The sequence below is a fragment of the Malaclemys terrapin genome, chromosome 19, assembly GCF_027887155.1.
Source record: "Malaclemys terrapin pileata isolate rMalTer1 chromosome 19, rMalTer1.hap1, whole genome shotgun sequence".
Classification (NCBI taxonomy): domain Eukaryota; kingdom Metazoa; phylum Chordata; order Testudines; family Emydidae; genus Malaclemys; species Malaclemys terrapin.
Genome location: NC_071523.1, coordinates 17,911,158 through 17,923,304, shown reverse-complemented (window position 1 = coordinate 17,923,304; position 12,147 = coordinate 17,911,158). Strand labels below are relative to the sequence as shown.

Sequence of the window (12,147 nt, the reverse complement as noted above, 5' to 3'; positions counted from 1 at the left end):
TACCACTGCAAGGTGAGCTCAGTTTCTAATGCCCCCAACCTTCTGTCATTAATTATTTCCCCCTACATCTCTGTCATGAAATTTATTAAAAACTTCCATGTCAAATTCATAGCCTTACTCATGGTTGCTGAGAAAAGCTTGAAAACCTGAAGAAAGCACCTTCTACTAGAAGCTCAGAAACTGGAAGACAAGGGAAAAGAACCCAGAGTGTATTATTGAAACAAATTTCATGATTTTTTTTAGGGGGAGGGAGGCTAACCCATCTTTTTTAACACTTTAAGTTGGCATCACTGGGCTTCTGCCACAGCCAAATTGCCCCATGCGGAAAGGGTCCAGACACCACATGTTAATAAATAATAATAATATCTAGCTCTTCTATAGCACTTTCCATCAGTTGCTCTCGAAGTGTTTTACAAAGGCGGACGGTACCATTACCCCCATTTTACAGAAGGAGGAACTGAGGCACGGGGAAGGGAAGGGAGTTGCCCAAGGTCACCCAGCAGGCCAGTGGCAAGGCTGGGAATAGAAGCCAGGCCTCCCAAGTCCCAGTCCTCCATCCATGAGGTCTTGCTGCCTCCTTACCATGGGCCCATCCTGAATGGTGTGCGGGCGCCTGGGCGTCTCTGCAACGCGGCCAGGGGATGGGCAGGGTGGGCAATACCAGGGGACATCGCCATGGCAACACCCCCAGAGCACTGCCATACAGCTCTGGCGGGAAGGGACAGGGTGGCCGCCGTGAGGAATTGTGGGTACTGAGTGCGGTATTGGTTGCGGTAGCACTGAGGCCCTAGGCCTGCTCTGCCCCTTTAAGTGGCTCTCGCCCCTCCCATCTTGGAGGTGCTGTGATGACGCACAATTCTTGCGCCTCGCGAAGCCAGCATATTACGTCAACCTAGGCGTATTACGTATATGCTAGTGGCCTACGTTATTTTCGTGACGCTACGTACAGTGGACGGTGGCCGAGAGAGGGAACGTTTCCTCCCGTTCCTGTCTCCATCCCCACCCCCGCCGCTCAGGATGCCGCTGGCTCCGGCTGGGCCCGCGCACCTGGTGCGCTGCGGGCAGAAGGATGAGCTGTATCGGAGCGGCTTGCGGAGCGGGGCTGGGGCAGCGCTGCACGGCCTGGCGGGTGAGGGGCTAGGACTGGGCTGCGGGGAAGAAAAGGGAGGGGGCTCGCGTGGGCTGGAGTGGGGGAAGAGAAGGGAGGGGGCTCGCTTGGGTTGGAGAAGGGAAGAGGCTCGCGGGGGCTGGAGGGGGGGGAGAGAAGGGAGGGGGCTCGCGGGGGCTGGAGGGGGGGGAGAGAAGGGAAGAGTCTCGCGTGGGTTGGAGGGGGGGAAGAGAAGGGAGGGGGCTGGAGGGGGGGAAGAGAAGGGAGGGGGCTCGCGTGGGCTGGAGGGGGGGAAGAGAAGGGAGGGGGCTCGCGTGGGCTGGAGGGGGGGAAGAGAAGGGAGGGGGCTGGAGGGGGGGAAGAGAAGGGAGGGGGCTCGCGTGGGCTGGAGGGGGGGAAGAGAAGGGAGGGGGCTCGCGTGGGCTGGAGGGGGGGGAGAGAAGGGAAGAGTCTCGCGTGGGTTGGAGGGGGGGGAGAGAAGGGAGGGGGCTCGCGTGGGCTGGAGGGGGGGGAGAGAAGGGAGGGGGCTCGCGTGGGCTGGAGGGGGGGGAGAGAAGGGAGGGGGCTCGCGTGGGCTGGAGGGGGGGGAGAGAAGGGAGGGGGCTCGCGTGGGCTGGAGGGGGGGGGAGAGAAGGGAGGGGGCTCGCGTGGGCTGGAGGGGGGGGGAGAGAAGGGCGGGGGCTGGAGGGGGGGGAAGAGAAGGGCGGGGGCTGGAGGGGGGGAAGAGAAGGGCGGGGGCTCGCGGGGGTTGGAGGGGGGGAAGAGAAGGGCGGGGGCTCGCGGGGGTTGGAGGGGGGGAAGAGAAGGGAGGGGGCTCGCGTGGGCTGGAGGGGGGGGAAGAGAAGGGAGGGGGCTCGCGTGGGCTGGAGGGGGGGGAAGAGAAGGGAGGGGGCTCGCGTGGCCTGGAGGGGGGGAAGAGAAGGGAGGGGGCTCGCGTGGGTTGGAGGGGGGGAAGAGAAGGGCGGGGGCTCGTGTGTCGGAAGAGCGTGCGGGGGCCTGGTCCCTGTGCACAATGCAGTTCTGGAGCTGTACCTGTTGTTTACTCCCCCTACCCCGGGTAGTTTATTGTCACCTTTCAAAGTTTGAAGCCTAGCCAGCCCCAGCTAGTCCATGGCTCCCCTTAGCCCTAACAGTCACTGTAAGAGGCTGAGAGCTTTACTCATGGGTTTATTAAAAGTATTCCTGGCAAGTGGAATTTTGCTCCTTTAAAAGGCAAAGGTCGTATTCTTGTGTTACTGCCCAGCTGTTCAGGTTATTAAACCTAAAAACAAAACAAACTCCTCCCTCATCTTCTACCTCCCTTCCTCACCGTCTGCCGTGTCTCCTAGTTTGGATAATGAAAATGGAGTAGTCTGTCTGATGCACAGTGCTGCAAAGTTTGGGCAATAATCACTGCTGGGGAGTGTTTTAAATCCAAACTGGTTTTGGAATAAATTTTGTTATTAATCTTACCTTTTAGGTACTAAGAAATGGTTGGAATGGAGGAAAGAGATTGAACTTCTTTCTGATGTAGCATACTTCAGCCTCACCACTTTGTCTGGTATTGTTCATAAAGTTTATTTGACATGGTTTGGGGGGTAGGGGGAGTAAACAACAGGTATGTGGTTTTGGGCGGGGGGGAAGGTTGAGGGTATGGTTCTGGTGTGGAGAAAACGGACTCTGTTTCTGTGATTTATTTGTTGGCTGAGTTAATTACCTGCTTACAAATATTTAATGCTTCTGGGTTGCTGTCAGTAGTGTAAATGTAATGGGGGGGCGGGTCCTAGAAGTTTGGTTATTTTTATAGATGCCTCTTTTTGTTAAATGTAAATACAACTTCAAATATTTGGTTTGTTTTAGATATAGCATTTATTTAAAATCCAGGTGAAACAACCCATCGTTTACTATCTTGCTCCCACCAGCACTATTGGAAGACTGCTTTCTGAAAACAGGGCCTGTACCATGAAGAATTATGCATTATGGTAGTAAGCTTGGTGTTTGAGTAATTACAGGATTGGGCCCATAAAAGATTTATAGTTTAAACGTAATGATCACATCATTTGGCACTGAAATTTAAGCCACCTTTGGCGCTCCTAAACATGGCATCTGTTTTAACAGGGCATGTCAGTAATGAAAATAAGAATGCCATCTTACCCATCTTCTACTTTTGTCCATGTTATCTTTCAGGTTATCAAACTCTTGGTGAAGAATATGTTAATATTGTCCAAGTTGATTCTTCCAAGAAGAGAATCCCTTCTCTGCTTCGAAGAGCCATTTTGATTTCTCTTCATACTGTTTTGCCTTATTTGTTGGACAAAGGATTAATCCATCTGGAACATGAGTTGCAGACAGAAACTGGTGGATCTAGAACCTTGCAAAGCAATGGTCTACGTGGCAGGACTTTGGTACGAAGCTGGGTGCAGAAACAAGTTGGCAGACTGACAGAACAGCAGAAGAAAACCCTTTTACAAACTGTGTATGTCCTCAAGCAATGCATCCCCCTGCTCCGTAGGCTGCATCTGGCAGTATTTTATATAAATGGCCTCTTCTATCACATCTCTAAAAGGATCACTGGAATATCTTATGTACGTTAAAGAATTCGTTGATTGAAGACACTTTTCTTAATGTAATGTAGTATTTTGGCTTCAGCAACAGTATTGAATGTAAAAGGGATGTAGAATTTGGCCTGTGATGATCAGTAAATTGGGCAGTGCCTAATAATTTTAGAGAGAGTTTTCAATAATTCATGAGAGAGGGTCATGTCTCCCCCCTTCCCCCTTATTGGTCACTGCTAACAAATCTAGATTAATTAGAGACCAGTTCAGGTCCTAATGTAATTCTAGAAAACAAGTGAATCTAGCCAAAACTATATTTGGGGCACATGCATTCACTGCTAGTATGTGTGGAAGCATTGGTAACTAACTGGTGTGACTCTATTGTATGGGAAATCTGATATATACAGTCTTAGGTTCTCATTTTTAACTGCACTTTTCAAGCTAGTGGCTTAATGTAATGTAAAACTGTCTCTTCAGGAAGATTATGGGAGGAGGTGGTCAAAACTGAGATACTAGCAGATCCATGGTGAGGCTCATTAATGAAAACATGACCTTTTGGATGGTAATTTAGTTTCTCTTTTCCTGTCTGAACTATGCAGCTTCGTGTTCCAGGATTGCGTGGAGATGACCAAAGCGTTCGATCAAGTTACAAGCTTCTTGGGATAGTTTCACTGCTGCATCTTGTACTAACAGTTGGTGTTCAGATATACAGCTTCCAACAAAGGCAGAGGGCAAGACAGGAGTGGAAACTACACCGCAACCTCTCATATCCAAAGTATGATGTTCCTAACTTGCTGGGAAGTGGGTGGAAGCAGGAATAATTGTGTGGGAATTTTCTTATCTATAACTAATGGGAAATTCTGTGGTGGAGCTCCAATCACAGCTAAGCACCAAGGTAACATAAATACTATAGGGTAGGTGGAAGGGACTTCTTCGGATGCTATGCAGAGAATTGCTATACATCTTCTATCACTAATGAGAATGTGTTCAATTACAGTAGCCAGATAGGACACCATTGTGCTAGGTACTGTGCAAACATATGACAGACTGCCCCAGCCCCCAAAAGCTTGTAATATTGTAACTTAATGTGACTAAAAAAGTTGTCGGTCTGAGTCCTCCTCCTACTGGCAAAATGTATCAGAGGGTATGTCTATACTGCATTTTAAAACCCGTGGCAGAAAGGCTCAGAGCCTATAGCTACAGACTGGCTCAAGCTCTGGCACTAAAACCAGCAGTGTAGATAGCTCTGCAGCTCCACCCCCTTAGCATCAGAGCCCGAAATCTAGCCCAAGCCTGAATGTCTACACCGCTGTTCTTCGTGCTGCAGCACAAGGCTGTAGAGTCAGGCTGAGACTCGCTGCTACAGGTTTTAAAACAGTGTAGATTTAAACACATACACCCATCCATCCTCCCAATTGGCTTTAATTGTCCACTTTTGTTGAAAATCTCAGCTGATGCCAGGGATTAAATGGATTATGGTGACTGAACTACTCTCCTCCTACCAGAGGTGGGCTTTTCAGGGCAGGATTGAGGCATACTTACAGCACAGGCAGCAGTACATCAACACTTCCACCTCACTGGCCTTTCCACATGACCCTTATTGTCAGGCCCTGGACTCATGTAGGGCAACCACTGGTAGCCTGTCGTGTTGTCCCTTTTTCTCCACTCTCACTCACCTGTGCAGTGTCTGGGCTCTTTTAGGTGCTGCTGTTACTTTTTTTTTTTTTTCTTTGAAATGTGTGACTAAAGGGTGTTTTCAAAATTGCATCTCTGTCACTTTTCTCAAACTTCAATTTTAGCAGATAATTGCCTTTTCATAGACTATTTTTAAGTTTTCAAATAACTTCACATTCAAATAAGAAAAATGTTGCCTTGACACTAGTGCTCCTGTTCCTTGTCCCCTTCACTAGAAGCATAGCTTGAATTATGGTCCAGGTTGTCTTGGGCAACTCAGGCTGTGTTCCTCATACCTCATTCTATGTCAGTATCACTGACATTTCTGAAACGTTCTTAATGAGGGGAACGTGTATAACTCTTGAGCATAAGTGGATTTGTTTCCATACATTATATCAGTAGGAGTGTTTTACGTATTCTGGCTGTTACATTTTAGTTTAACTGTATATTTATTATTCAATCAGAAATCAGACTGAGGAAAAATCTGTTGTACGCAGTTCCCGATGCACATTGTGCTTGGAAAAACGTAGGCATGCAACAGCCACTCCCTGTGGCCACCTGTTCTGTTGGGAATGCATCACAGAATGGTGTAACACCAAAGTAAGTGGGAAGGAGTTGACTTTGAAAATGTGGAAGAACTATTGCATGATTATTCTGGAATAATTTTCAGATTCAGTAGTAAACTAACCTTCCCTTAGTAGTTAAGAGACTCAAAATCCCTATCCACATTTTGGAGGGGCCTGTGCTTGCCAAGGTGACCAGTTGACTTGAGCTGTAAACAAATGTGTAAATGTTCTCTGCATTACAGTAATGAGGGAAAAAGGACCTGAGTTTTTGTTTACAGCACCACTCTGGCTATGCAAATTCAGAAATGCTGTTGAACTTCATTGAAGTTGTGAACTTTGATAAATTATGGGATTAGTCATTACTTACATCTGGAGATGTGAGTTCCAATCATGATTTAAGTGAACCAAGAAAATAAACTGAGTATTTTCCTGGAGCCCAGTGAGCATTTGTCCATATTAAACCACCATATAAGTACAACTGGAAAAGCCCAGGAGTGGTGTAGGGCACAGCTAACACCTCCATCCTGGACTCAGCCTGTTAACCCTTCTTCATGGGCCACAAAATTTTTGTTCTATCTCTCCTACTTTTAATGACATAAATGGTTGCATTTTGCTATGGATTAACTTTCCATACTGTAGCTTTTTTTCATGGGATGGTGGTAAGCTTCTTCATGAAAAGCAAAGCTTCCAGTAAATGAATCATAGGGTGGTATTTACAAATTAAAAATGTCTTATTAAAACATTTGGAAAATAAACTTTGTTCTACAAGTGCTTCCAAGTTGATGAACAAGTCAATATATCAGTTAAGTCCATAGTAGCTTAAATAATGTGTATTTTCATGGGTCTAGGGAAATGCATTTATCCACAGGGCAGCTTGTCTCAGAGATTTTAGGGCATGTCTGCACTACAAGAGATACAGTGGCATAGCTGTACCACTTTAGTATAGATGCTTACTACAACAACAGAAGGGATTTTTCTATTGCTGCACTCTTGAGAGGCAGTAGCTAGGTTGATGGAAGAATCCTTCCGTCAACTGAGCTGTCTATAGTGGCCCTTAAGTCAACCAGTGAAACTTCAGTCTTGAGCACTATAGAAAGTTAGGTTGACCTAAGTTTGAGATGTAGATCAGGCCTTAGATAGCAGACACGTGTTATAAAGTTAACACTATCTCTATGGAGAAGGGTCCCACCCTCCTGATTTTGTCAGTTAAACAGTATTTTTCCCAGGCTCCAAGAATAGTTTATAAACTATTACATACTAGCCATAGTCTGTTTTTAACCCTTTTCCAAACTGGAAAACCTGTTTGGTGATTTTGTGTGGGTAACAGGTTGTATGTTTTTTCATTTTGTCCCACCATTGATGGATTTTGGCACATCACCCCAGCCCTGGAGCTTAAAGGTTCCTTTGCTTTGTAAGGCTTTCGGGACAAGTGTTTGTGCTGAAATGAGAGTTTACAATAGGCCAATACATGATCTAACCACAGTATTGACCATTCAGAAAAGTGAGATCCCTGAGTAGGGAACATTATTTGTATATCATATTGGATGGGCACTTTAGAAGAGCTATTAACCCAGATGTACATTTTTCCTAACCAGTTTCCCTGTCTTATCAGAAGGGGAATACAATTATCTCCCACCCCCTCTGTACGCACACTACAAGTAATGAGCTGCCAGAGCATAAGACCTGCAGTTAAGTTGATCACATAGGAAAGTATACCTTTCAGGCCCAGGTATTAGACTGAGCACTTCTTTCTGGGGTTAAAAGTGATGATTATGTAAGAAGTACCTCTAAATGCTAGCACTTCTGACTCAAAAAGCCCAATTCAGCCCAGCTGTAAGCAGGTGCCATCCATAGATACCACAGGAGCTGTACCTGCTTACAGAAGATGAAAGTTTAACCCTCAGTGTGGTCCAGTATGGTATCATGAATCAGATTGATTGTGCATTCCTTATTAAACCCTTCTATGACTGTGCACCACATAAACATGAGCAACTCTTGCAAAACAGAAAAATGGTAACATCTGTATACCCCCCCTTTCCCTGCAACTGAGTTAGCTTTTACTGTACATCCAACACTTCACTACCTACAAGACTAAGCTCTCCTACTTGATGTTAGAGGCTGGTGAAATTCCTAGATGCCAAGTTCACACTCAATAGCCTACTGGCAATTTCAGTATCATACACCTAGAGTCCAAAATGGAGAGTGAAACCCAAACACCAAAACTTGTTCAGAGGACTTCTACTTTGCACCTTCAATCAGCTGTAAATACAAAGATCTAGATATCCACACACCTGATGGTAGGTGGCACATTAGAGGCCCTTTTAGATCAACAGGCAAAGACATGCTTTCTACAAGGCATACTATAGACTAGCATCTTTCCCTAGACAGCTTAGTGAGTAGTATTTCATGCTGAAATAGGTCTGACAAATGCCTCATTAGGTTTGAAGTCCATGTTACAATCTACTTTGAATCAAGTAAATAAATTTAAAGTATTTCTGATCAAATTTGTGTATTACCAAATTTTTGGAAGTTAAGTGATTCCAGACTACTCTAGACTTGGTCAGCCTCTCATCCCCCTCACCCTCTTGACTTCTTAACCAGGAAAGGTTAGAAGATAACTAAGCTTTTCTATCTTGAGAGCAAACAGTATGCAAACTTCAGCACTTCCATGGATGCTTACAGTAATTCTGCCATAGGTTGTTAATGTCTCTTGAGTCTGCAAATGTTTCCCTTGTGCCAGCACTAATTGTGGCTTTAGTGTCTGAGCTCAGTAGCCTAGCAAAAGTGATAGCTATTGAGTAGTAAACATGTACTGAATAGTCTAGGCAAAGGAAAGTTCATGCAAGATGGCTCTCTCACACTGGCTATTAGCTAAGGATCAGTCTCTTTAAAATTTTGCAGCTTAGTGCATTAGAAAGTATTTTCTTCTTTTTAAATGGCAAAAAGAATGTATGGCACTTGTAAGACAAGATCTGAGTGAAATCCCAAGATGACAGATGGATCTCAAACAATAGCAATAATCTGCCTGGAATGTTCAGATGGTTTGAGCAGTCTGGCTAATATATGGCACATTAACTTTCTCTACTGGCCTTCTGAGTGCATCACTGATTGAAAAACTAAAACATCAATAGCTCTACATTGTAAGATTCTGAATAAGTAAACTGGTTTATAACACACTGAACAAAGTCTGGTTGTGGGTTACTTGAGAGCATTCTTGGAAGATTTAAGTGAATAAGATAGAAGTCTGAGTTCATGTACAGCTACAAATAAAATTATCTTGAACATCATGTGCTATGAGGAAGGTATTTTAGTGTATAGGAGGGAATTTGTTTGTAGTCAAGTGGTCATTTCAATTCTGGAGTTAGTGATCTTAGTCTTGGAGGGCAAGCCAGAGTGGTGCAATAGTAGCCTACTTGAGCTACTGCTTTTGATGGACTTCCCAGAGGCCTGTTCTGCTCACTGAAGTAGCTTGTAGATGGCACAAAAATTCTTCATCTTAAAGGGACAGGAATCTGGCCTAACACTGTAGGAGCAATCTGCCTCAGCAGGCGGTAGTACTCACATGCACGTAACCTCAACTGACAGATCATTTAGGGCTGTTATAGAACCTGCAGGGTCATGGGTTAGTGCTTTCTGTAGTTTTATATTGGAACACTCCATTTTCTTTCATCTTCACCTGCTTGTACCGTAGCTTCTGTAAGTTTTTTGCCTCTGTAGTTGGCAACTATTTAAATACAACTCCACAGCAATTTGTTTTTTAAAAGCCCAAACCTGTAAAGCAGGGTTTCTCAAACTGGGGGTCAGGACCCCTCAGAGAGTCACAAGGTTGATTACATGGGGGGGGGGTCATGAGCTGTCAGCCTCCACCCCAAACCCTGCTTTGCCTCGAGCATTTATAATGGTGTTAAATGTATAAAAAAGTGTTTTTAATTTATAAGGGGGGATCACACTCAGAGGCTTGCTATGTGAAAGGGGTGACCAGTACAAAAGGTTGAGAGCCACTGCTGTAAACTAACTACATTTACATAGCAGCCAGTGCTTAAATACAGTAGTGGGTAATTTAGGGATGCAAAAACCCTCAATGTTGCTATAAGAACTTTTACATTTTCTAACTCATTTGTATTGCACATGTACACCCTACTCCTTGTTGAGCTATTTTACTGTATGCTTACAGTATATGCATTGTGGCTGAGTTAATGCAACTATTAGGAAGCGTTACTGAGAGAATCCTAACTTTATTTTGCTTTAATATTTTAGTAATAGCTTTCATTTGTCATCACCAGCAACTACATATTTACCTTGTGACCTGAAAGCTGCCTTTTATAGTAACTGAAATAATGGAGCAAAATTTTTCACTTCAGAATGAGTAAACTGCTTTCTAGTTAACTAGGTCTCTTTAATGAACATGTGCCCATGCAATATTTTCTTTATATGAATAGCTGAATTAAGATCTCATTGCTCATGAAGCACCAGCAACCTGTTTAATATAACAAGTATTTTTATCTCTTATGCTTGTGGAGCTAAAGAATGCAGATAAGTGATCCTGCCTAGCTGAGAACTAGAGACCTACAAGCTAGCTGAACAGCCAAAAAAGACAACATATGGTTTAATTTGTTGGAAAATACTGTTATTTGGGTAATATATTGGGTCTTTCATTTGACATAGATTTCCCTAGTTTTCCTATTTCATACAACAGAAAGGCTCACTTCAGTCCTCTCTGCTATAGCTATGAGTCAGCTGGAGCACTTGCGTAAACCACTGGCCTCTCACCTAATCTAGGTGGTCTTCCCTTCCACGTTGAACCTTCATTTATCTCCCCTCTGAGAATTGTGTACATCTTCTACCCTTACCCATGGCTTGACTTTGGTTTTAAGTTCTCAGAAGGCGGCATTTAACACTAGTCACCCTTTTGAGCATTTTCATTTAATGTGACACTTACTGCCTGAACCAAGTAAGTTCTCCTGCATGTGTTCTTCCTTGTAGCAATATCTGAAGAGGATTTTATTGTCTACACAGCTAATAAAGGTTCACCTTGAGGGGCCACTGTAATGTACAGCTTGTTCATTAACCATGCATTATAAAGCTTAGTAAGGTCATGTTCTGTACTAATAAAACATTGTCATTTAAATTAGGTGCAGTTAATTTGAATAGAGGATAGTGCTTTATACAGTTAACCTTGCCCTAAAAACTAGACAGAAGGAAAGATTAGTGTTTAGAATTAGGTAGGGCTACTCATTCCTTTGTCTAGATTCCTCCAATGTGCTCATGTTTAATTTTTTTTTGGCTTATTAACACTTGGTAACTTAATCTTTCCCTTTTGTAGGCAGAGTGTCCATTATGCAGAGAGAAATTTCATCCTCAGAAACTGATCTATCTGCGGCATTATCGATAACTGTATCAAGCCACTACTGTTGCCCCTGACAAGATCCTAGGCTTCTCTATCCTTATCAGCCAAAGCAGCCATAATACAGTTTGGCTTAATCCATGAGCAAGACTTTATTTTGAGCCTAAATCTTTTTATAAAAGATAACTGTTTTTACTGCTTGTACAAAAGTGATCTTCTCATTCCTGTTACAAAATAAACTTGAAGTACTTCGGTCTACCACCTTCTCTGCCTGCTCTTGTACCTCAGACCTTGACCTGCCATGTTAAACATTATTCCTAAAAATTGCTTAGAGCAAGTGCTCTAAACTTATTTATGCTGTTTATTTGCATTTCACTTTGAACAATAAGGAGGCTATAGAATGAGGATATTAAGTAGACTATTGCTCTTGCAGTTAGTTGCAAACACTGTGGGAGGACTTAAATCTAAACAACCTTTCGTGGCATGCTTTTAGTATTATGGAAGTTTTAGGATTAAGACTTGCATATAAATGTTGGATCCTTGCTCCCTTCCTGCTCTCCTAAAACTACAACAATCCCTGCTGAAGCTTCAGGTGGAAATAGTATGTGTGCATATGCTTAGAGTAGAAGAAATTAAAGTTATGACTAACTGCAGTGGAAATTCACATAAGAAATATGAATCCTAATAGCACCATTCTATTTTTACAGCATAATTAGGGTTAACAGTAAGAAACTTCTCCGCTTCAATTTAAACTCAAATTCCAATAGAACATGAGCACACCTTGCACATGTAACTGCTGTTGTAAATTGAACACTACAGTGAAAAGTGCTGAAGATGAGGTTCATTTATGTACCACTTAGTTTGTTGTTTCTCACTGCTGCAGGAAAATACTGTCAGATCCCTATTGTCACATTTAAAGTA

General features: G+C 43.7%; 1 protein-coding gene across 1 annotated transcript; it reads left to right on the top strand.

The window, feature by feature from the left end:
- Nucleotides 1-909: 909 nt before the first annotated feature.
- PEX10 (peroxisomal biogenesis factor 10) lies at nucleotides 910-11,484 on the top strand. The gene is made up of 6 exons (XM_054008887.1): nucleotides 910-1,129; nucleotides 2,568-2,648; nucleotides 3,275-3,672; nucleotides 4,242-4,417; nucleotides 5,781-5,916; nucleotides 11,206-11,484. Exons 1-6 carry the CDS (start codon nucleotides 910-912, stop codon nucleotides 11,272-11,274), a joined length of 1,080 nt encoding a protein of 359 aa, XP_053864862.1. The 3' UTR covers nucleotides 11,275-11,484.
- Nucleotides 11,485-12,147: the final 663 nt, after the last annotated feature.